Source organism: Delphinapterus leucas, chromosome 4 (genome assembly GCF_059928025.1).
Source record: "Delphinapterus leucas isolate spDelLeu-1000000601 "Yukka" chromosome 4, BTC_Dleu_Yukka2, whole genome shotgun sequence".
Taxonomy (NCBI): domain Eukaryota; kingdom Metazoa; phylum Chordata; class Mammalia; order Artiodactyla; family Monodontidae; genus Delphinapterus; species Delphinapterus leucas.
Window position 1 is genome coordinate 142,175,957 of NC_143132.1, and position 26,621 is coordinate 142,202,577.

The 26,621-nt window shown below is 37.8% G+C and overlaps 1 protein-coding gene across 4 annotated transcripts in view; it reads right to left on the reverse strand.

Annotated features, from left to right (window-relative positions):
• Positions 1–10,168: 10,168 nt before the first annotated feature.
• The window catches only part of SATB1 (SATB homeobox 1), a 99,764-nt gene continuing 83,311 nt past the window's right edge, over positions 10,169–26,621 (reverse strand). For 3 of the 4 annotated variants that reach the window (XM_030764059.2, XM_022554705.3, XM_030764058.2), the window contains exons 10-11: positions 14,499–14,702; positions 10,169–11,895 (exon numbers count right to left, since the gene is read on the reverse strand). In XM_030764059.2, the coding sequence (XP_030619919.1) occupies positions 11,398–11,895; positions 14,499–14,702 (702 nt within the window). In that variant the 3' untranslated portion in view covers positions 10,169–11,397. Of the gene's footprint in view, positions 11,896–13,594; positions 13,706–14,498; positions 14,703–26,621 lie in introns of all 4 variants that reach the window. The other variant, XM_030764060.1, reaches the window with a different exon arrangement.

Sequence of the window (26,621 nt, forward strand, 5' to 3'; positions counted from 1 at the left end):
AAGATGGGTCCTCTCATAATTTATCACCATTTTTTTCACCAAAGAGATGTTTTACCACCAAGAAACAAAACATCTCAGAAGTTGCAGTTCTTTAAGATGTATAATATAGTATTATAAAAAATTTTACCTCCATTTTCTTTTTTTTTTTCATTTTTCTCAACTCCCTCTGGTCCAATGGAAACTCAATTTTACATAAGTACCCATGGAGAGACAAGCATGTGGAAACTCCTGCTCTAGTTTTCCTCTCTGGCAATGGTGATTTTAAACTCACACTATCTGACCCATAGTAAGGAGAGTATAAAATTTTGTTAAATGAAATTCTATTCAGATTTTTTCTGTTGGTTTGCAGACAAAGGTGTCTTTTCACACTTGATCTGTGAAATCAAGTGGTTTGTTTCATTGTAGGACATTGAACTGCATATATGTAAGTTCTGGGATAAATGTCTAATATAGTGTTGCAATAAGGTTCATGAGGAACACTGTAATGGCAGGAGCTTGTTGCTGTTTTTGGATAAATGTTTAAGTTTTTCTTTCTTAAGTTTCACCCCATTTTTTTTAACCCATAGGCTGTTGTGACAGGGTTTTTTTTTTTTTTTTAGCAATAAATAAATAAATAAAGTATTGGGTCCAGTCCAGACAGATTTGGACCTGAGGTTTCTTTCCTGTAGACACACTGACAGCATTACTCAGTTTCTGCAGGTTTCATGAGCCCAAGAGTTAAGAGGGATGAGGTCAGGGGCCTTTGTTCCTCCTGTGTTCTCCAGTGATGAGTAGAACATTTCTCCAAGACCTGGTACCCAACCACCAGATCTATAGAAATATGGGAGCTTTTCTGAAATAGGGGAGGTTCTCTATGTAAGCAGAAATCATTTAAACCCCTGTCGTATTGGTTTCCTTCAGCAGAACTCTCTCTAGACAGAATGATTTCCCTAAGGGCCATCAAGCCAAGGGCAGTGCCAACTGAATCTCAGATTCCCAAAGGAAAAGTTTACGGTTGTCAGTGGTGTGCTTTTCTCAGGGTGGAAATAAGACAGGTCTAGCTTTCTGCGGGGCCAGGAAGCACGGACTGCAGGAGAGAGCAAATGTTCTCACAGTCTAATACATCTCACAGAGCAGATGGATACGGCAATTAGCACAAAAACAATTTTGCCAAGAATATTAACACTTCTTGAGTTTATCAAGAAGGGGTGAAATTTCTAGTCAATAATTTTCTAAATTTATAGAACAGTTACTGGTGAGTAACAGGGTGTAGCATCTCTGGTCTTGTGCTCTTGTGTAGCCCAATGAGATAATTAGTAGAAGGAAAGAATTAGGTTCTTCATACACATCAAGTGAAATGTGGAATTGAGAAAAAAAGAGTTTTCTAGTTAATATAGCCTCCAAGTCTTCTGAAAAACACTAAAACGATTATTTTGTTTTGACACAAGTTGTCCAGAAAGTTGCTTTAATTCCTGACCTTTGTAAACCTAGGCACAGCTTAATGTCCTAGGGCAGAGGGTGAGAAACATTGTCTACAAAGGGCCAGAGAGTAAATATTTTAGGCTTGGGAGCCATGTGGTCTCTTTCCCAACCACTCTAATTCTACTGTTGAGCACAAAAGCAGCCAGAGATAATACATAAAAGAATGGGCCTTGTTATGTTCCAATAAAACTTTATTTACAATACAGGCAGCAGGACAAACTTGACCCACGTATCATAGTTTGCCAATCACTGATCTAGGGCATTGATTCTGTTGTTTGATCCCCTCTGATATTATATATAAAAATATTTTCTTTATCCAAAACTAGAGCACTTATTAGAAGCCCCAAACTTAAAAATAGGCAGTGTTTCTAGAATGACTAAAAGAGGTCAGTTTGCCATGTGGTTCCTGATTTTCTTTCTACTCATTACATGGAAATATGCAGAAGATATACTTTCCCTTTGAGTAATCTCACTTACCAGCCAAAGTCTTCCTATTTCCTCCTCAACATCTTTACCCTCCTCTTTCTGTGTCCCTCTTCCTTCTCCTAGATCTCCTTTTCTTCCCTTTGGGTTATTTTTTGGCATAGTCCTTCTCCTACTCTTGTTCCACATCTCAACTTTACTTTGGTCAAATAGAATTTTGTGGGGCTTCCCTGGTGGCGCAGTGGTTGAGAGTCCGCCTGCCGATGCAGGGGACACAGGTTCGTGCCCCGGTCCGGGAAGATCCCACATGCCGCGGAGCGGCTGGGCCCGTGAGCCATGGCGGCTGAGCCTGCGCGTCTGGAGCCTGTGCTCCGCAACGGGAGAGGCCACAACAGTGAGAGACCCGCGTACCGCAAAAAAAAAAAAAAAGGTATTTTGTGGCATAGCCTGACAACCTACTCAGGAGTTGAGTGTTGAAGCTGTCACCCTTGTGGTAAGTAAGGATAAAACAGTGAATGCCAAGGCAAAAACTACAGCTACTACTGTCTTTATTTGTAGACAATAGTATGGTCTATGTAGAAAATCTGACAGAATCTATTAAAAAGCTATTGAGTTTAGGCTACGTTGCAGGATAAAAGATCAATATACAAAAAATCAATTGTGTTTCTCTATACCAGGAATAAATAATTGGAAGTCAAAATTTTAAAGAACATCATACGCAATGAAATAAAAAATTATTTGGGATAAATCTGACAAATGTGCTAGAACTATACAATGAAAACTATAAACATTGCTGAGAGAAATAAAAGAAGACCTGCATAAATGAAGAGCTGTATCCTGTTTGTGGGTCTAAAGAGTCAATGTTGTTAAAATGCCAATTCTTCCCCAAATGATCTATAGAGCTAAAGCAATTCCAATCAAAATCCAGCATATGATTTTTTGTAGAAATTGACAAACTGAACCTAAAATTCACAGGAAAATGAAAAGACCCGGAATCATCAAATTGACTTTGAAGAAGAATAAAGTTAGAAGATGTAGATTACCTGTAGACTATTGTAGAGCTATAGTAATAGAGACAGTGTGGTCTTGGTGGAAAGTTTGATAGAGCAACAAAACAAAATAGAAAGTCCAGAAGTGACACACACATATATGGCCAACTGACTTTTGACAAAGATGTAAAGGCAATTCAATGGAGAAAGAATAGTCTTTTCAACAAATGGTACTGTTGCAATTGGAAATACATCTTTAAAAAAAAAAAAAGAAAAAATAGTTTTGCTGCGTAACTTAATACTTTGTATCATATACAAAAATTAACTCAAAATAGATCATGGATTTAAATGTAAATCCTAAAACTACAAAACTTCTAAAAGAAAAGATAGGAGAAAAGTTTTGTGACCTTGTATTAGGCAAATATTACTTACATACAACACTGAAAGGAAGACCTACAAAAGAAAAAATTTGTTAAATTGGACTTCACCAAATTCAAGAACTTCTTTATGTTGTTTAAAGGACACTGTTAAGAGAATGAAAATATAAGCCATAGACTGACAGGAAATACTTGCAAATCATATAGCTGACAAATGACTTGCAACCATAATATATAAAGGACCCTCAAAACTCAATAATAAGAAAACAAACAACCCGATAAGAATGGGTAAAAGAACAGACACTTCTTAAAGGAAGATATATGAATACCAAATCATATGAAAAGATATTCAATTAGAGGAATGCAATTCATTACAGAAATGCAATTTACAATCATGATGAGATATCACGACACACCTATGAGAATGTTTAAAATTAAAAACACTGACCATATCATGTGATGACAAGAATGTGAAGCAACAGGAACTCTCATGCACTGCTGTTGGGAATGTAAAACAGTAAAGTCCTTTGGAAAATAGTTTCTCAGTTTCTTATAAAGTTAAACTAATACCTATGATATGAGAAGTTACTTTACTCCTAGGAATTTCCCCAAGAGAAATGAAATATGTCTATACAAAGGTATGCATATAAATGCTCATAGCATCTTTATCCATAACAGTCAAAAACTGGCAACAACCCAAATATCCATCAAATGCTTAACGGATGAACAAACTGCTACAGCTGAAAAAGGTTATATTTCACAATAATAAATGGAATGAACATGGATGAATCTTAAAATAATCATGCTTAGTGAAAGAAGCCAGAAAAAAGTGAGTCCATTCCGAATTATCTGATTTGTATAAAATTCTAGAACAGGCAAGCTGATCTATAGTGACAGAAAACAAATCAGTGGTTTCATGGGGACAGTGACAGATGAGGATGGGAGGGGTGAGGGGGAGGGAATATTACAAAAGCACACAAGGAAACTACTGGAATGTTGGGTGTGTTATGTTCTCAGTTGTGTGTGTGTGTCTGTGTCATATTTGTATTTGACATACATGTCAAAACTTATCATATTTGTATTTGACATACATGTCAAAACTATACATATGTATAGTTTATTGTATATCAATTATACCTCAATAAAGCTGTTACAATTTTAGTAGCCCACTCTAATAAATTGTATAGGCTCTCAGGATATGTAGTTCAGTGTGTCAAACATACCTTTCATTTTGTGTTATTTTCTATCCAAATTTTGGATTGATTTTGTTCTCTTTTTTCTTTTTTATCCTATGTCAGTGTAGTATATATGAGAGTCTTAGCAAATTCTTTTTGTAATAAGATGGGGTATAAAAACACACACAAACAAATACAACAATGCCATATTTCAGCAGGACCATGAGATGTTAAAGGCTAACAAATCCTCTGTACAAACATCAATTTAAATAAAATGCACCACCAAGAAACAGACTCACGGACACAGGTGGCTGCAGAGCGGGAGTGGGCTGGGGAAGGGATGGAGTGGGAGGTTGGGTTTAGCAGATATAAGCTTTTATATATAGAAAGGATAAACAACAAGGTCCTACTGTATAGCACAGGGAGCTATATTCAATATCCTATGATAAACCATAAGGGAAAAGAATATATATATATATAAAATAATGTGTATATATATGTATATATGTATAACTGAATCACTTTGCTGTAAAGCAGAAATTAACACATTGTAAATCAACTATACTTCAATTAAAAAATATATTAATTAATTAAAAAAACCCACCACCAAGAGGATTGTCCATGGGATACGGGTCTCATTCCATACCAGACCCCAACACTTCTTCTAAATGGTCTGATCTCATTCATTCATTTATTTGCTCACAAGTGCATATTTCTTTGAGTAATATAAACAAAAAATGTTGAATTTACTTGTTCATATATGGCTGACTGTAACTGTAGTTAAAGCATTGCACGAAAAACTGCCGATATTAGGTAGAAAGTTCTCCTGGTGCTAGATGCAGAGTTTCACCTCTATGTTATTTTTTTTCTTAGATGTTCAGCAGAATAATTTATTTTCAGAATCATCTTGACACATTCTGACATTTGAGTGGTTTGATTTTATTTGATGTATTACCCTTTTTTAAAAATAGAATACATGCCAAACGCCTCTATGAACTTCAGTGTTTCTAGCAGAGAATTATTAATTAGATTCAGTTCTTCATTTGAAAAATAAGCTTACTGGACTGTATCAATTGGAGTGTGTGTTAATTTAATGTAGTTTGAAATATAGGAATTACCAAATGCAGTTAACTTTGTATGTTATTTCTATTTCTTGGAGCACATGCCCCTATTAAGAGATTTTTTTTTTCTCCCCAGGCTAAGAAGATTTTTCTGTCCTTTTTAATTTTGCCTTCATGGGCACATTGCAAATACTCTACCTCACTCTGTTTTTCAGGTCCATTGTAGTAAAGCCAATTCTTTGTTTCTCTGCTTCTCACCTGTTTCTAGCTATTTATTTGTGTATAAGATGTCAAAGGAAAATGAAAAGTAACATCTCAAAATACCACCTTGAAAAAGAAAATGCCAACAAATTCTTTTCTGCACCTGAAGCTTTTAATTCTTTAATCCACCATGGAATGTTGCTTAATTACATATTTTATTATGCATAACTGAAAATTATATACTTTAGTTTCAACAGTGATATGAAAGCATGTATTGTTTATAAATAAAGAGCGGCTGGTTTGCCTCTCTGTTTTTGTTACAAATATTTGTGGAATTCTCAAAAGTTCTCTAAAACTGGCTTTTTGAAAATTCTCAGAGAGCTCCGAGGAAAACTTCATTTTAATATTTTCTTTAGAAACCAGAAAATTCATTACTTTGCAAAAGCAAGATGATGTCACGTCATTATGGGCAAAACCCATCAAATAGTTTCGATATTTTCATACGTTTCATCAAAATTTTAACAAGCTTCACAAAGTATTTATTAATGGAAAAATGTTACAATGGTTGAACTGGGTGATGAATCCTTGAGGGTGCATTATAAATACTATTCTCTCTACTTTTTTGGGTGTTTTCTGAAATTCCTATAATAAAATGTATGTTTAAAAATATCGGTGTATATGGATTTTACAGCAGAGTTTTGGGGTTAATATTTCATACACTTGATTTCAATTACTTAGTGATGGACTTTTTCTTATTAGTAAAATACATTACACTCTATTTCTGACAATATCGAATTGCATTTAATTTTTTCTATATTTTCTGCATTTGAGAAAGCTCTTATTAAGCAGTAAACAGAGATAGAAATTTGTAGATAGAAGACTTGGGTTTGAAACAAATATAGCCACTTAACAGCTGAACAAATCAGTTTCCCTATTTGACTTTCCCCTCCCTTGTGACTGCCTTAAGTACTCATAGTGGAACAGAGATGGTGTGGCAGTGCCTTGTAAAACGAAGCATTCTACCAGTGTTGTTGCTATTATCATTTTAAGCATATTTGAGGGAAATGCTAGGGAGGGGCCTCAGAAGGTAGAAAGCCTTGGTATGAGATCTGGTAGAACAAATATTTGGAAATTAAAATTGGAAACAAAGGTGGAGTAGGTGAAAGAGGCTGTTGGACAGGTTTGTGTGCTGAACAAATGCTTATTTTGTATCACATTGCCACAGGCTCAGTGAATTAATGCACACAATTAAATAGTTGAACTTTCTCAGCGTTCTCATTTAACAGGTACTGATGGTTCTTCTGTGAGTGGAAAGTCAAAGCAGCCCATGGGACATCCTTTCTTTGGGGGGGGGGCATAAGGGCATGAAAAGAGACTGTCACTGTCATGAAAACTTATTTGAATACCATAAAATGCAAATATTCAATAACAGTAAAAAAATGCAACTAAGAGTAAAAAAATAATGGGCAACATTTAACTCGGTGCAAAATGTCACTTTAGAGTTTCTCTGTATTTTCTTTGCAAGGCAACAAAAATAATGTACTGCTCTGTTTTTCCTCACCCACCACCTCATCAACTAGTATCAGAGAGAACAGGGCCCTAGTCATGTGCTTTTGATCACAAGAGGGATATTAGCAGTTGAAATAGTTGACAGAAGAAGGTGACTTAATATACAACCTTGATACAGGGCAAGAAACCAAAATGGGATTTTTGTAGAATTATTTTGATAAAATTAAACTTGGAAATACGTATGATCCACATAAGGGGGGTAATGTAAGGAAGGCTTAAAATGTTGTTCATCATTTAAACATGAATTCCAAACTATTTTTACTTAACATGTGGTATTGTTAAACAGGTAATAGTATACTGGACATATACTTTCTATCACATTTCTTAAATGAGGATACTTCATATTTCATCAAAAATGTGCACGTTAACAGATGTAGTTTAGCCTTTGTCGAAAGACATGCAAGTATTTAGTATTTACATTAAATGGATTGTCTCAGAAATGCTGAATCCATGATATGCTCCCTTAAAAAGTAAAAAATATTTATTTGTAAGGTTAACTACAGTATCAGTATCTTCTGATATTTTAGATAGGATTAGTATTTTTGGACTTCTATTGGTTTTCACACTATCATGCAAATTCTGGCTTGCTTTAGCACAATACTCCAATTTCCATTGGCTACATAATAGCGTAGGTATACACATTTTAATTGCTCTTTTTGAAAATATCACCAGGCAGTGCAGAATACCTTTTATTGATAATATCGTGACAGTCAAGGACCTTAATATCAGCCAATGATAACAATACGGAATAGGGCAGAATTGAATAATGGAATGTATGAGATTGTCGTTTTCATTCAATCTTGAACAACTGGAAAATGTTTTCTACTCAAGCTATATATTTTAGATAAGCACAGTTAGATATAGATATCACTAATGCAGAAAAAAAACCACTTCTTTTAAGCTCAGAATTCCTTAGGACTAATTGTTAATCAATACACATTTTATATATAATATGTACAGGCTTTGTAACCTAGTGCCACGCAACTAGGGCACACATATCAGTTACCTTGGTTTTCAAATGTTATGTGTCAACTCTGCATATTATGTGCCAAGGAGATACTATCAACATTATTTTTTGCATAATGTGCAAGTATTATATGGCCACAGAGTGTAATACAAATTAGTGGCAAAGTGCTGAGGGAAGGAATCCATGACAGATTCAGATGCACAAGGTTGAATATCACCCGTAAACTACCTGACTCTGCTAAGGTCTTAACAGCACAAAGCGTTATGTCATGCCCATCTTTTAAAAGTCTCTGAAATACATGGACACAGTGAAGTTTGTTCAAGGAATTTTACCAGTCTCTGGCAACACTGGGGCTGGTATGAGCAATATATGACGTTGGGGGAGCCATGTGGAAGGTTACCCCGACAAACCTCTTGCAAAATGTGCCATCTTCCCTGAAAACAATTTTGCTCACTCCATCATGACCGTCATTGTTTATACACATGTGCTTTTCCTTTTTTTGGTTTAAAAAGTCATATTAGCAAGATCATGTTGCTTGAGTTAAGGGGCCTAAGTGAGAATTTTATTAGTATTGTCATGTTGATTTCTTATACACACTCAGCAACTCATTGAAAATGTTATTTCCAAAGAAGTTAGGAGGTTACTGGGAATGAGAAAATCTTATTTGCAACCCAAATTCTCCTTCTAAATGTTATTAAATCTGTGACACCTTATATTAGGTGTTGTGCTGGTGTAGAAAAAAAAATAACAAAACTACCCTCTGCTCTAGGTTTTCCCTTTAAACTCAGAGAAAAGAAAGAAGATAGGTTGTCTTTCTTTAAGCTTCCTGGCATATTACTCTATTTAATTATCATTTTTAATACACACTATCTACTCTCTATTTTAACTCAAATTTCTTTTGCTTAAATGATTTTCTGAACCCCAGTAATAAGCAAGAATATTTAAAAGTTGTTCTCTCATTTAATGAAAAGAATTGAAAACTTTTCCAACATAATTTTAAGTTTATAGCAAACCAGGTGCCTTTGAAGTAGTGAAGTAGTTCAGCTGTGCTTCAAAAGTAAATAGTAACTTTGAAAGCTGAATTGGGAGTTTTCAGCCATCCCATTTTATTTTCTTAAATTCAGCATTAAAGCAGTCCAGTTGCCCACCGATGGGCTCATCAGGGCTCAGGGAAAAGATGGGCAGGAGGAGAGTGGGCGATTTTAGAAGCAAAGGAAAACAGACACCTGCTAACAAGTAGGAAATCTTAAAAAGAAGCAAAAGATAATGTGAATGTGAAAAAAAAAATAACCAAAAACTGCAACACTGGCCCCAATCCTTTTCATGACCATTAGCACACCTCACTTTATATCTTGGAGTTTACTGAGTTTCATGTTGCAAGAATTTTGAAGTGCGTGTTTCAATTCCAGGCATGTTATTCTTATTTTCTTCACGGAGGTCTTATAGTTATGACATACACAACCAAATAAGCTCAGCGTTATTAAGTTATATTCCATTTACAACTTAAAAAAAATACATTGCTTACTAAGGAGTTTTTAAACAGAAGGTCCATTTTTTCCCCTACTTATGTTACTATTAATGGCCTTTAAAAATATTCATACATCAGCTTAAAAAAAGTGTCGCCATGATGGAAGTATTGTGAAGTAAACGCAGATGAATCCATTCTAAGCACCTATCTGCTAGAGACTGAATTGATGTCTTTGTTGGCGAGTCTTTTGACCATCCTCCTATCTCTGTTTAATATATTAACCAAAAACAGGTCTTCATTGTTAAACTTAAAAAGTGAGCATGTATTTGTGATTTAAATATACAGTGTTTCAAGTGACTTTTCAATTGCTCTTTTTCAGATCTGCAAAATATCAAGAAAGTATTAACATGCATCTAACTTAGAGGGCCGTCTTGGACTCTGTAAGTTACTTCACATAAGCAGACAAACCCTACCATGTCATACCATACAAACAATTTTAATTGTGTAGTTACAGTCAATAACCACTCCTAATCAGAACATTTCTGCATAAAGAAAACTGTGATACACTTATAAAAACAGCCAGCTGTAACAAAAGAGCTGGTGTTTTCATAGCCATAAACTCATAAAAAAGAAATAACACCTTTATACAGAAATTTTATACAGATGTAGCTTTAAAATTGATTGTAAACCAAAGGAAGACACATTGCAAACATCAATTATTTTCACATTAATTGCATAATTTTCTAAGGTGATCTATTAGTTTTATTTACCTAAGCTTATTTGCATGATAGTAAAAATTGCATACAACAATAAGAGTGAAGCTTATAGTATGAATTGCTTGGATAACATAGAGCACTTTTTATAGGCAACTGTGTAAAGCACATTTTATCTATTTAAAACTTTTAAGACACTTTGTTTTACTGCCCATCAAAATACATTTATAAATAGAAAAGAATCAGTATGGTAACAAGAGAAGCAATTTTACATTTAACGGAAACTTCCAAAAAATTAATTACAACATGATGCTGCAGGATCTACAAATAAATAATGAGGACTAAACTGTGTTTCACATTTTCTTTTCATTTTTTAAAAAATCATGTAACAATGAGAATGAAAAAAAAATTACAGTGAACTTTTATTTCCAAAATAAAAACAAATTTGAATTACGGCAGTGCCATATAATACAAGGCATTTGTTGGCATATGTCATCTTTAAACTGCATTCCACAGTCTATAGTTCTTTTGTAACATACAATAGAGTAACAAACTCTTTTTTTCTTTTTTTTTTTAAATGAGGGGCGAGTTTCCAAAGATCAGTGTGAAGTGTTACAGAAATAATTAAAGGAAGGAAATAATAATCACAGAAGTTATAATGCTTGTTTGAGGCTCCAGAATAATAATTAAAAAAAAAAAATCACTGGTATCATGCTTACGGGGTACACACCTGGGTGTGTTCCGTGAACACAAATTTTCATTTTTAATACCAAACAATCCGATGCTTCACCTGGGGCTGCCAAGCAGTTTGTAAAAGAGAGCAAAACGCTTAGTGCAGTCTGTATCATCCTTTCTCGACTTTCCTGTTTGTGCAAGTTTCTGAAGATTCATTGGCCAAACAATGGACAACAAGGTTTGCTGAGCGAGTACAAGGTGGACCTTCCGTGTCGTTAGTCAATTTCACTGGTGCTGATGGAGGAAAAGACTTTCATCTCAGTCTTTGACGTCGGCGTTAATGTCTGTGTTCCCTTCCACCGCCAGCTCGTCTTCTAGTTTCACCGAGAAAAGGGTGTTAGCATTTTTGTCTTGGACACTGTCCTCCAAATCCTTAAGCAACTCCTCTTCCTTGTACTCGGCCACGTCCACCTCCAGGCCCGAGTTGTCCTTCAGCTTGCCGTGATGTTTGAGATAGTACCGCTGGTTCTGAAAGAATTTGATGATGGTGTACTTGGGCAGGTCCAGCTGAGCGGACAGAGTCTGGATGGCCTCCTCGTCCGGGTATAGGCCCACGTCCTGAATGAAACTCTGCAGGATGCCCAGCGCCTCCACCGAGATCTTGGTCCGCGGCCGCACCTTCTGCCGGCTCTCGTCCTCCGCCTCGGCGGGCGCGGCCACGGTGGGCTGCCGCGGGGGTAGCCGGGGCCCGGCCGGAGGCTGCTGCACCTGCGCCTGCGCGGGGGGCGGCGCCGGCTGCGGCTGCGCCTGCGGTTGCTGCAGAAAAGAAACAAGCACAGGGTCAGCGGCGTTCTTGGCCACCGCGCACGCAGGATCGGCCACTGCGCTGCGGCCTCTCCCACTGCGCATGCGGCCTCCCAACGAGCGAGCACATGGTCAGGGATCCCACATGCACCTGCCTGGACCGGGACGGGGACAGGGATCCTGGGCGGAAAGGCAAGCCAGCTAAATGGCCCACAGTACTAGGAAGAAAATCAAAATGATCACCAGAAAGGGTGGAATTAAGAGGGCTTGGTGGGGGCTCCTGGGCTCCCTCATCAGAGGTTAGGCTAGCTCACGGTGGCTGGAACTCAGCGCTCTGAAAATGTGAGCCATAAACTTCACCAGAAGGATACGCATCAGAGGCGAAGACAGCAAAGCAAATTATGATATCAATAATTGACAAAGATTTTAAATGAAGATTGGGAAGTAGGGATTTCAAAGGCATTTTCGAAAGGTGAGCTGTGGAGACGTGGGGAAGGAAATGAGTGTTTTGTCCCATTTCATTGGATGGGTAAAACGTTGAGCAAGCATACGCATACAAAGTCTTATTTTCGTTGCAAATACAATGGGTAAGCCTCTGCTCTTCTGCAGCACAGCCCTTGTGAATCCAAAGGGTTTTTGAGATTCTCACGTGTGAATGTCCTACTAGACAGTTTCAATCTAACAGACACACAGATTTCTTACAAAATTGCACTGGGCTGACACTGCAAGTTTTTTTCTTACCAACAAATAAAGGTTCCATCCATCCCACAACGGCTAGCAAATTGTTTTGTCTATACTAAACTCAGATGTGATTAGGATTTAAATTTAGTGTATACACTTTTTCATAATTAGTATCTGTATATGTGCTGTAATTTCCATACACAATCATACATAACAAACGTGTGACATGCACATAATATATACACTCCATATCCAAGATTCTTATCAGCAAAGCAAATCAACCCGAGGAAGCCCAAAATACTAGAACGTTTGTACTGTGCCCTAGGCATCTCCTTAATCCTCCTAAGAAGCAATTTTATTAAAAACAATTTACATTTTCAAACAAGTACTATTTTTTTTAACTTAACACATATCTTTTTTGTTTTTGTTTTTGCTAAACAGTAAGTTTTTCAGGCTTTCACGGTTATTTTAGTGCTTAATATCTTAAGGGATTATCTTTTTCAATTTAACTTTTATAGTCAAAGGTTTTTTTCCCTTAGTGGATGCATAATGCTATTATTGTGTACATATGTGTGTGTGTGTGTGTGTGTGTGTATTCCTCCCCTTCCCGCGGCCCCTCCCCCCAATAGCAATACCAAGAAATAATATGCAGGTGATTCAACAAAGAGAGCATAGAATTTTAGGACTCTGGAAGGCAATGGCATTTTCCCTGAAAGGGGAAAGCTAAAAGTGTCCCCTTAGATTTAACACAAATAATTTGTACATAAGCAATGGAGGCCAACAACGACCTGGACCCAGAGCTTCCCAATCTGAATTCACTGGGGATGAATTTAGTGGATCCACTCAGTGGATGAGTGGAGACAGGTCGCGGGATGTGACAAGCTGAGCCCGAGGCTGACTCTGCCGGCACAGTGATCTTCGGCCAATGCCACGGTTAGCATGGCCTTTGCAAGGTTGAGCATCCTGACCAAGAGAGCAGGTATTGGCACCACCCTCTCTGTGTGTCCCTCTCTTGCTCGCATAGGTTAACTTGTGCCTGGCTCACCTGTGGAGCAGCACCGCGCCACGGTGCAGGGGTTGGCAGGCCTGGCAAGAAAACGCCTCTAGACTCTCCTTTCCCAGGGGTCTTGGGAGAGGGGCTCTAAAGGAAAGACAAACGTGACTCACCCCTAACCTGTGCTCCCTAAGGCTGTGAGGATAGAGCTACAAAGTGAAGGCAGGGCCAGGGAGTCAGAAGCCAGAAGCCAATTTAGTTTCCCTCCCCTCCTCTCTTTTGGACAGAATCCAAGGTATACAGTTGTGATCCAATTAACTTCCTGTACAGAAACAGCAGTTATGCCTTTCCTCGGGGACAGTATTGGTACTCATTAAAAAAGAGGTGGCGGGCTTCCCTGGTGGCGCAGTGGTTGAGAGTCCGCCTGCCGATGCAGGGGACGCGGGTTCGTGCCCCGGTTCGGGAAGATGCCACATGCCGCGGAGTGGCTGGGCCCGTGAGCCACGGCCGCTGAGCCTGCACGTCCGGAGCCTGTGCTCCGCAACGGGAGAGGCCACAACAGTGAGAGGCTCGCGTATCGCAAAAAAAAAAAGAGGTGGCGTTCTAAAAATTCTGATTTTTCAAAAGCGACAACAAAATTCTTAAGCTCTCACACAACAAAACAACCCAATTCTAACAAAGACAGACTTGCCAAATAAGTGTAGAAGGGGGTTCCACCGCTTTGGGGGAGGGGAGATGAGAGGAGAGGAGCACAATACACATGTTGGAAAACGTGTGTTCATTTCCCTCTTCTCCCCCTGAGTGAGATGGCAGTGTATTGTTATCTCTTGCTCAGAAGCCTATGTTTAGACTGGCGGAAAGAAGAGAAATGCTCGTTTCCCTGCTAAGTTTAAACCTCTATTTACCGAGTGTTATATTGAATTGGCCAAGGTAAACGAACCTGAATCTGCTCTGCCGGCACGTGGATGATGTGGGGCGGCCGGTCGCCATGGTGATGCACCGCGTTGCTCTCCTGTTCATAAATGGCATCACGTTCAGGCTGAGGGAGACTGAGGAACCTTCGGATCATGGAGAGGTTCTCCCACAGGGTCCTGTTTTCTGGAGAAGGATCTTCTTTCCAGCGTAATAGCTCACACAGCCACCCCTTAGAGACAAGGGCATGACAGGTCAGTTCAGGCTGATGGCAGGGGGAGGTGAAAGGGGGTCGGCTGACATTTTCCTTTCCATCAGGAGCTAAAAAGGAAGGACCCTATGAAGTTAACTTTTTTCACAAACTAAAAACACTCCAGGACCTTCCCTGGTGGCGCAGCGGTTAAGAATCCGCCTGCCAATGCAGGGGACATGGGTTAGAGCCCTGGAAGATTTCACATGCCACAGAGCAACTAAGCCCGCGCGCCTAGAGCCCGTGCTCCACAACAAGAGAAGCCACCTCAACGAGAAGCCTGAGCACCGCAACGAAGAGTAGACCCTGCTCACCGCAACTAGAGAAAGCCCACGTGCAGCAACGAAGACCCAACGCAGCTAAAAATAAATAATAAAAACAAAATAAAATAAAAACACCCCAATCTGCTAAAATTTTTTTTTTTTAACCTGTTAAGAGAGAATAGCTGTGGCTATCGCAGAAGCGGGCTCTGTTTCTAATACACGTTCAGATTTGCATCTTAAAGGAGGGTCCTATTTTTCAGACTCCAAGGGCAAGACCCATTTACCATGGAGTCTCCAGAATGTGTCAGAGGAGAAAAGCAAGGCTGAGTGTGCTTCTTGTCTGCTGAGTGGCCATCTGAGGTTCTGAAGGTATTTAAGAAGGGCTAGGACAGGCTTTTAGAATAATTTTGTTTTCTAAAAGGATTCCCTAAGTTTATAACTTTTGTATTAGAAAGGCAACTCTGTGTGAACATGTGTGTGTGTGAGTGTGCAGGAAAGGGAGAGAAAGGACGTGTGCAGTTACGTGAGCAAGAATGTCGTCCAAGGTAAGGCACTGTATTTAGAATGAGCATTAGAAGAATTCTCCAAGACGGAACTTTCCAGAAGGACACCTCGGAGTCCTGCCTGCTGCTATGTACACACATGGTTCATCAAGTGAGCATTTTAATAGAATTCCTGGGCTAAGAGACTAGGAAATGTCCAACGAATGCCAAAACCTGAACCTCTCTGATGCCTCCTAAGGCCCAGTTTCTGATCCTCAGATTCTCAAGAACCGAGTGGTCCAAGAGAGTACGCTGTCTCACATTCTCATGTCTCACATTCTCTAATCATCATCTCAAACCTTCTTTATCTTGGCCGCCATGATGGACACTAAGCAATGGGGTGGACTGCAATGGGGTGGACAGGAAGAGGGAAGAGGTCCCACCCACACCCCCTTCACCAGCCAAGGCAACCAGCCCCAGCTGCCGTGCTGCCTGTTGTCGGCCTACAACCATACTCTTTTCTGGACAAATGTCTTGGAGCCATCGCACCTGGAGATGCCCGGATGCTTACTCCACCCCTCACTAGCCCCTTCACCCTGGCGTGGCCCGCGACTGGCTGACCCACCCTCTTGCCCCACAGTGACGACTCACTCTACCCTTTAGAGATGGCCAGAGATGGCCCTCCCCAACCTTCTTATTGCCTTTCCCCATCAATACGGACTTTACCTGAGACCACATTCTTTCCTGACCCCTTCCACTTTCTTGTCCTCCTGAATGCCTGCCGGGTCCCTCACCACCAAATCATGAGCCCCTGATTCCTTATCTTAGCCTCTGTTTTAGGGAACTCGACCTAAGACAAAGGGGTTTCTTGGAAATTCTAAGTAAATTAGTTGGATGGGAATGGAAACAGTACAGTTTAGTATCTGATTTTTAGAACTGGCCAAAGGGAGTTGCTTTTTTGTTGTTGTTACTTCTGGGTGACATCAGAAAATGGTGTGACTTTCCTTTCCTTCTCAAACTGAACCACTGGAGAAATTCTCTTCTAACTGTAATATACAGTGGGAAGAAGCAAGGCCTATTCTCCCTGAAATGGCCTATTTGAAACATTTTAAAAGGAAAGATGGAGACGGATAACACTAGCTTCCCAAGGCACACCTACCACCCAGTCAAGGGTGACAGCTGCTAAACCTCATGACATCTACTAGCCTTAACCCTAACTAAGAGGCCTTTGATTCTCCATTCAACACGTTGTTTAATTAAACAAATAATTAACCTACAGACGGTCATGTAATCATGCACTCGTTTGATGCTACTGAATGCATAATTCCAGGCTAAGAGAACAGACAGTAAACTGAAGATTTACCTGAAAAACTAGTAGCTCAATAAAAAATAAAAGTAATTGTGATGACAGTGTCACTGAACGTGCTTCTCTTCTAACCATGGCAGTTCTATGCTTCTTTCTGGAATCATATGGTGACATGTCACATTTTAGCTCTATTTATGTGAATAGAACATTAACTACAAAACTGTATTTGAGTATTTGAAATATTTGAGACCCACTTGCCTATGGTGCCCCAGAGATGTTTATTTAGCTCTTACTGACAAATATTTGCTCTCTCGATTAAGCCATGAAAATATTTTATATTTTCCTACATCTAAGCTATTTCTTTACACTTTACCTCTATGTTTTGATGCAGGGCAGGTTTTAGATCTGTCTTCCTGAAGGCTTGAATATTAACTATGGTTAAGATTACCCCCCCCAACCCCTGTCTCCATTCTTCAGCTATGGCAATTGACAGGCCCCCATGCCTAAACACAGCAAATTGCTACAATTTTATTTACCATTCAAGAGATGTTAGAAGGTTCATCAAGAACAGAACATTTTTTTTTCCTTTACTTAGCTAGAATTATACTATTGCAATAAGTGCTTAACATTGAGCATGTCTTTTTTTTTTTTTAGCAATAAATGCTTGTAACTAAAAATTGCTAAAAGTTAAATTAAGAACGATTCATGTAAGAAAATCTTCTCAGAGAAAGCTGAAGAACTCCAATAATTTCTCGAATCCTTTTAGAAACTTTTAAAAGTAACACAGAGATCAGTTAGCACTTGCATATATGTGAAAAAAAAAAACAAACATGTGGATCACAGATGTTCTTTGGAAAAGAAAATCATTAGTTCTTTTAAAACGGCTAATAATGATAGTTAATTCCTAAACAATCACACTCATGCTGGTTTCACAAATATTTCAGAAAAAGAGCCCTGACTCATTCAACAAATATTTTGCTCATATTGTCACTTCTTTGTCTCTATACTTATGAGACGGATTCTTATTTTTATTAATTGCGCATGACTAACATAACATTTCCAGTAGTTTGCTATTAACCTCTGCCCTTAAATAATACTTCTAATTCCTTATCTAAAAATAATGTGATGAATTATAAATCTGAAGCATGTCTCCGCTAGCCTTTCAAGAGACGTGATGATTTTAAGAGACTGAAATCAGATGCTTCTTAGAAAAATATTTAACGGTGCACGCAGCTGGGAACTGTTAGTTCTACAAGGGTATTCCAAAAAACAAAAATGGGGGGAGGAGCGGTGTGCTGTGCGTCGCCCTCGACGAGTAACGGAAAACAGATATTCTGACAGGCTAGTTCTTTGTCAGCAGAGAAATCAACTGGCCCATTCCCAATTCACACTGGCAAAAAGAAGATCAATTTATTATAATACCATTTAAACACGTCGGAATATTCTGACGCCCTCAAATCCTATCGATCGAGACTCTATTAATGATGACGGTAATCTGATCTATGTTTTGCAGGAAGTGACGAACAAAACCAAATGCTTTCCAATTCCCCAATACCTTTTCCTAGGTCGCTTCTCCATAAGCCATGTTATTAGGGCAAATAAAGACAATGATATGTCAGAATACGGGAAATATGTAACAAATAAAAATAACGATTTCCCTATGTACTAGATTGGTTTTTTAAATGATACATGCATAGATTTACTGGGTGGAGGAGGTGAATAAGGTGCTGCACTTTGTTGCAAAATGTGAACATAATTACCTTTTAAGCCAGATCTCTGGGACTTAAAATATCATAAGACCCTAGGCGGGGGTAGGGAACTGCTCTGACAATTAAAATTAGATCACAACTGTTCTGAACAGTAGAAAAGACAGGAGACTAACAGCCTTAAAATAATGAGAATGATCTATTCTCAGAAAACTAAAATGGCCCAAGGAACAACCTAAACTTTAAATGTAGTAAATTTGCCAAGCAACATTACGCTGAATATAAAGAGGGCAAAATATAAACAGTAGCCACATGTAAATAAATAAGTAAAACTTTCAGGATGTTCCTACTTTTCAAACTGACAAAGTTTAGTTTGACACCTTCTGTTCTAAACCCTTTGTTTCTATTCAAAATCACGCCTTGAGCTGTTGCTATCAATCACAGCACTTCCCCTATTACTTAAAAAAACTGGCATGGACCCTGAACAAGCTGAAAATGCCATGCAGATGAATTCTGAGATAATATGTTCAAACCTGTTATATACAACACAAATCCTGTAAAGTTATGTATTGTAAACCTACATTTATTGAGAACTAAAAGTCTTGAATCCATCTGCCACAAAGGAAATACTGTTATGTACTTTATAGGAACCAAGAACCATCTGTAAATGTCTTGCCACTGTAAGCAAGAAAATGGTAAAGATGTTAAACCTCAGACTGTATGAAATCAATAACATTCTTTGGACTGGTTTTGGTTAGGGAATCTATGAAAGACATGGAAGATCAGAGGGGGAGAAAAAGGAAAAGAGAAAATGCAGAACGACTGCCAAACCAGTACTGAAAAAAAGCAAAACAAACTCAATGACAACACAATGGCAATTTATCATGGTCCATGAAACACATGACTGTATGCTCATTTTAAAGGAAAAATTAGCAGTTCTAAACTCAATATTCTAATGATGTGCTTTACCGACAGAATCTTGTTGTACCACATTGAAATAAAAATCCTGGCACCTTCATCTCTCAGCTGCTTAATTTCCACCCAAACTCAATCTCTGATTTCCACTCCACTCTTTTTAGAACAGTTAATTCAAGTCAATTTGCTGCTTCTATCATTTTAACAGATAAGGGGTGCACAGTGATTTTTAACTGAGTCAGGAAAGCAACCTCGTTTCACGAATGAATTTATTGTACCTAGGAAGCCTCGCACACATAAAAGGAGAACCCTTACAAGGCCTGGTCTGTGACAGAGCTGGGAGCACGTAACACAACTAGTTTGCCAGGGGAAAAGAGACTTCAGTGTTCTCTGAGAGAAAAAACAAAGTCACTGAATACAATATACAGATATGTATATATGATTGTTATGTACATATACATTTTAAACCCAAGAGCTATAAAAAGAGAAAGAAAAATGACAAATAATTCTCCCTGCAACTAAGAAGGAAAAAACATTAAAAAAAAAAACAAACCAGAATGGGTAATTTGAGCTCTAAAAAGCAAAACATTTCACAGTCTGTATTTACTCTCCCACCCCTTACCCTCATCTTTCATGTGTTATTTGCAGGAGTATTTTGTTCCAATCTCTGGGGCATATAGTATAATAATATATGATATTAAAAGAAATCAATCTAAATAGGGAGGTATTTGATACAAACATTCTAGTGGAAAGCATGAATTACAGTTTAGCAAGTAGTAGGAACAGGATTAAGTACATAATCCATTAAATAGTACTTCTCACACAAAAAAATTTCAGTATTGTAGACTAAACTACACCAGGCATTTTGAATGAGTACCTTTTCAACAACAACTAACTAGAGAGCTAACAATTTATCATTCAGCAAATAATTTTCTACTTTTAAAAGAATCTGTTACTTATGCTAATGAAGACAGTTTTTAATTTGCCCACAAACATGCTAAGAGAGGGCAATTTTTTTTTTTTTAATTTACAAAGCTATCTGTGCTCGTGGGTAATTTCATATCAATGTTCTATAAGCTGGGGTGGGGGGGGGAAATGGGTTCTAATTGTCAGAACTACTGAATCTTTTACCCCAACATAAAGGTTGAAAGATATCACAAAAGATGCAAAGTGACTAATGATGTTTTAAACCACCCCTTGAATGTTCCAGAAAGGTTCCATTTCCACCCTTTTTGTGCTTTATATACATCCTGCCTCAAATATAGTATTAAAACATATTACTTCTTCCATGCCCCTAATGCAGAGATACACAAGGCCTGATGGGGGTACAATCCCACTTCTGGGTGTTGAGGCCTGCCTCCTTCCTTCACACACCAACTTTAAACCTTTTTTTTCAAGAACAATCCTAACACTTTGAACAGTGAGAAACAAAACAGCGGCAAAGCACTACTGAAAGCATTTTCAATTATTTACTAGGTTAAAAGGGTGAAATGATACTTTAAATACATCAGATTTCATCATCTGGGCCATTTTTTGGTGGCAAAGTGGTATTGATCTTTCCAAATGCTGAAAATTAACTATTTTCCAGAAGGTCATTATTTGATTAAAGGCATTAAAGTTGAGGGCAAAGAAGCGATGCACTTTTTTCTCCCCATTCAAATCATCATATAATTTAATAAAAACCATCCCATCATGTCCTGTAATAAAAACGCTTATCTTAAGATATTGTTCTTTACCTAACATATTAACCTTTAAATGTTATGAAGTTCTTGAGGAGAAAAACCTTTGCTAAAACAGATTATTCTATAACATAATGAGAGGTCCCCACCATTAACATTAATAAAGATACATGTTCTCTATGGAATTAGCAGGAAATACATGGATCTTCCTTCCCAGTTTACTAATATCTACTTTGTGTAAAGAGAATTTAGCAGGCACTACAAGTAACTTTTTCCTGCTAAGTTAACATTGGTTGGATTCAAGAAAACATGGGAAATAAATTTGAACAGAGGCGCAGCAATAAATGCATCTGCCATTCGAAAAGTAGCACATTATACTCACTTTATCCAAAGATGGGTTTTAAAAAGAAACCTACTTAAACGGAATATATGTATATGTGTGTGTATCCCCAAATATATTTTATTTTCAAGGTGTGGTTTCTGATGCTTGTATTTTTGCTGGGGGAAAAGAACCCCAATCATACTAGTTTTTTAAATTATTACTATTTTAAATGTCTAAACTGTTACTGTTTTAAACTCTCTCCAGACTCTATAGTTTATTTAAGGGACTCAATATCTTAGCCAAAAATCCGTGGGTTTCCATACTGCGGTAGTAATAGGACATAAAATGGCTACCCATAAATTTCCCACTTGAGTAAATTTTTGCCACTTTGTCTTTCAGAGGTTAAGCGCATCTAGCAGAGTTTCTGGAGGTTTGGCATTTGCGAAAAGAAATGTTTCTACAATCTAGGGGAAGCTCACATTAAAAGTCAGTGAATTTAGAAGGAATATTCAGAACCACTGGTAAATGATTTTTATTTTTCAATTTTGCTTAAAATTTAACCAAGCCAAAAAAAAAAAAAAAAGACATCATTTGTTTTCTGTGGTTTGATTGTTCACCTCTTTTTTACCTTCTCAAAGCCACTGACTTGAGGGAACACGTAAATATGGTGTTTTGTTTCTTTTCCTATAGATTGTTTGGTGCGTAACAAGATTATCAGATGGCCAGGGTAGATAAAAACATAAAGATCGTTCTCACTTAAGACTGTCAGGAAAGTTTTAAAGAATATTTTCAAGAAGAATCTGAGAAGGAGAAAAAGGAGGACTGAAGATAAAACTATGAAATTCTAGACAACATATTAAACTAGCTGGCAAGAAGATAATCTCTTAATTCGACTGAAACAGAGAATTTCCAAAGAAAGCCTTCATTTTACTTTTAAAAAAGTATATTTGGAAGATATCTAATTTAAAGATTATTTTTTCATAGGCTTCAAAGCTGCTTTCAGGATGGTTTCTTCAAAGTTTAAATGAAACAAATAAAAATCTGGCTTACCTGTCCGATACATGAATACAGACTTTGAAAAGAATTTGTTTTTCCCTCTCAATCCAGGATGTATTTTTGACATTACATAAGTTTCAGTGATATGGTTTGGCTCTTGTTTAACATTTATACTCTCTGTCTTAAAAATCTTAAGGGAGGGGAGGGGTAAATTAGGAGTTTGAGATTAACATGCACACACTACTATATACAAAATAGATAACCAACAAGGACCTACTGTATAGCACAGGGAACTATACTTAGTGTCTTGTAATAACCTATAATGGAAAAAAATCTGAAAAAAGAATAGATATATTGATATTAAACTGAACACTCTGCTGTACACTTGAAACACAACATTGTAAATTAACTATACTTCAGTTTAAAAAAATCCAAAAAAATAAAATACCGCATCTGTTTGTTTAAAAAAAAAATCTTAAGTTCTTATTCTCTCCTCACTCTTCATAGCAAGTGTCATTAAAAGGCAGAAAACACCATATCCCTAAGGTTCATGCTGTAATACTTGCATCAATTTTCACCTCTGTTTCTACCATAAAGAATCGTCTTCTCCTTTCCATTCTGCCCACCACTGACTTGTCAGCGCTGGGGTACATTTTCCTTGAATGATGCTCTTAGGTACCAAACACTCTTTTTAATTATGTCCAATGGACAATTATCTTAATTTCTGAACAAAACAGCCTTTAAGTAATCACTCCTTTTCCTCTCTTAACTTAGGGGAAAGTGTATACCAATGATGACTAGAGCTTTGGGGAAGAATGAGAAAACAAGGGTTATCATAGAGAGTTGTGATCCCTACAAGCAGCAAATAAATACGATGCTTGACTTGGCCTGTGGAACTTCCTGATAGGTAAATACACAGGTTTAATTAAGCTTTCTTCAATCCCCTTAGTCCTCTTTGAGATGCCCTTGGAAAGGGAGGCTGGGATGAAAACCACTGCTCTGGTCTTTGCTTTCAAACTACCCAAGGTTATCCCACTGCTCAAAATGACCTTCAAAGCTTCCCAAGACAGAGAAAAAGGTCATCCTCCCTAGAGGTCACTGAAGGTTCCTTCAATCACACTTAGGTCCTAATTCATCGGACCATTTATTAACTGTTGCCCATTTCCCCACATTCTACTCTCATTCCCTATACTGTTCTCTCGAACAGGAAAGCGCTCTCCCCTTTTTTTCTGCCCACCCGAATACTAACGGTCCTTCCAGTTACTCTCAACTACCTCAGTATACCAGTTAAGGGTTACATCCTGTTATAGGCATTTATGTATGCAGCCTTGAGCAAATTACCTCTCTGAGCCCCAGATCTTCCTCTACAAAGTGCAGATAATAATGGTACTCATCTCACAAGACTGTGGCTGGTACAAATGAAACAGGATATGTTTAGCCCAGTGCCTGGTCCGTGATAACTACAAAAAGGTCTGATGGACTTAACCAAAAGCATTTCCCTTAAATGGCTCACAGTACATTCGGGAAGAGGCGACATTCAACAATAACTACTAGAGCAAAGCAGTATGCGGTGAAGGTCAGTGAGGGGCAGACATCCAGTGGGAACCAAGAGGAGAGGAAGAAGAGATCCACTGGGGTGGTCAAGGAAGTCTTTGCTGATGTAGAGTCATGTTGGTTTGGCTTTTAAGAACGGGCAATATTTAGAGTGGGAAGAATAATGAAAAAAAAAAAGAGATGAATTAGCAATATGCTAGGAAAAATAGGCAGACTACTAGTTGCTTTGGAATCCATTCTTTCGTCATTGCTTTTTACCATACTTTCTTGAGGATGCAACTTAATTACTGTGACTTCGTCTTGTCTTTATAATGTGCTTCTAAGATCTATTTGTTAAGAAAGCCTGGATTTTCATTTTAACACCTATTCTACTACTGACTAGCCCTGTAACCTTGGTCAAGTTCCTTGAGTTCTCTAGACCTCAATTTTCTCCTCTGTAAAATGGGGGTAATGTTACCACCACTCACAGTGTTGTAAGAATTAGTGAGATAATTCACGCAAGGGGCTTGGCGCACAGTAACAGTATGATGAATGTCAGCTGTTATTATTTTTATTATTTTGTCATTATCACAAAGATAATGCAAAGGAATGTGAAATATCTAGGGAGTTAATGAAAATAATTCAGCTACCACGGCCCAACCTGAACCCACTATCTTCCTCCCACAAACGAGCCTCCTCCTATATATACTCAATTAACAGCATCACCACTCACCCAGTCACCTGGGCTGAAAGGCTGTGATTTGAAGTATAAATTGGTATATACTTTCTGAAGCGCAAGGTGGAAATGTTCGAATGTAGAAATGACTAGCAATTACCTTTAAAACACAAATGCCTTTTTTGATCCAATAATTCTACTTCTGAGAATTAATCATAAGGAAATAATAAAGATGTATACAAATATTTAACCATAATGTTCACATTAGCATTATCTGTGATAGCAAAAGTTGAATACAACTTAAATATACCTCAATAGGGAATTAAAAGGTGGGTATAGCATATGAATGAATGAAAGGCATATATATGCACACACACACATGTGCACGCACGTATATGTGTATACGTATATGATATGTATACATACATGCATACACACATACACGTATGTGTGTATGCAAAGAACATAAATCAGGTTATCGCTAGTTAATTAGGATTATGGTTATTTCTTATGTTCTTTCCTCCTTTATGCTTGCATTAAAATTTTTTTTTCTAGTTTGGCTAGTACTGTTTTTTAATTAAAAAAAAACACAGCAAACGGCTTCTATTTAAAAATATGATTTTTCTTCTTTGCTTCCTCCATAAGCGAACAATCATGAATTCCTGTCAATTCTACTCCTTCAGAAGGCGTCTTGAATTTGTTCCTTCTTTTCCATTCCTACTGCTCTGGTTCAGGCCCTCAGCATTTCTTCCACGAACTAAGGCTGATGGGTTTCTTTATTCCAATCCACCCCCATCTCTGTTACCTGAGTTACATTTATCATAAACAAATGTCAATGCAAAGAGCCCCCTGAACAGCATACTCCACACTTTCCTTCACCCAAGGGGCTTGGAGATGCTTTAAGGCTCACACTTGAATGAGTGAGTGTAAAAATATAGCAAAAGATTTCCTGCAACACTGAAGCAGCAGTAAGCTGGGGGATCAGAGGAAAATACAAAAACGGCACAGTCTGGGACATTTAGTTAGTGGCAAAAAACTGTATACACCTCTGCAATTCCTGAGGGTATTGTGTATTGTAGCAAAGTCCAACAACTTACATTCATCATAACGTTGCATTTCAAAGGAATAAGATTCAAAGCGAGCTGAGCCTAGTAGGTGTAAGAGGCAGAGAAGCACTATTAAAGGCTTCTATCAAAGGCAAATACATTAGACTGTTTAAAGCAGAAGCTTCCTGGGAAACTTACCTTTTCCCAAATCCCTGGACCCCAATAAGTATGTGCTCTTATACTGTAATATTATGAAGCAAATTTCTTACCATGTTGTATTCTTAAGTCACTATGAAAAATTTACAATATTTATTCTTCTCTTCAAAGTTATGATGATCACTAAGAAAAACTGAATATCTGTATATGCCATGTGCAAAATAAAAACCTATAAAAATACGAACCTATAAAATGAATAATTTTTAGGTTATGATTGACTCGATACACTGGTTTGTCTGCTGACAAAAATAATCTATTGTCAGGTTAATTTAAAAAAATATTTCTGCCACTGCATTTTTAATTGATTTATATAAAACTTTTCAATATTGCAGATATCTCCTCAGATGAGCTATACTTTCCACTATGCATATTGAGGGGCTGGGAATTAAAAATTTAAATCTTCCCTCTATGATATTCTAGGAGAGATAACAAAAGAATTTTTAAAACCAGGGGAAGGCAATTCGGGATTGTAAAAGTTATGGGACTCATATCTTAGAGGAACAATCAAGCGGGCAGGGTCATTACAAGCTCCCAAGTTGCTTATGATTTTGCTGATAAAGTAACACCCATTTTGTGGCCAAAAACCACATCATTTTACCCATTATGCAAACCGACTCATCAGAAGTCGGCTTAATTGAGGGACTCAAATTTTGGGATTCACAAGTAGGCTTTAAAAAAAGAAAGCGTAAATATCTCTAGAAGCACCGTGGGGGTCCCAGTGATAATGGCCAGGTTAGACATTTACCAATGAAAGGAGACAA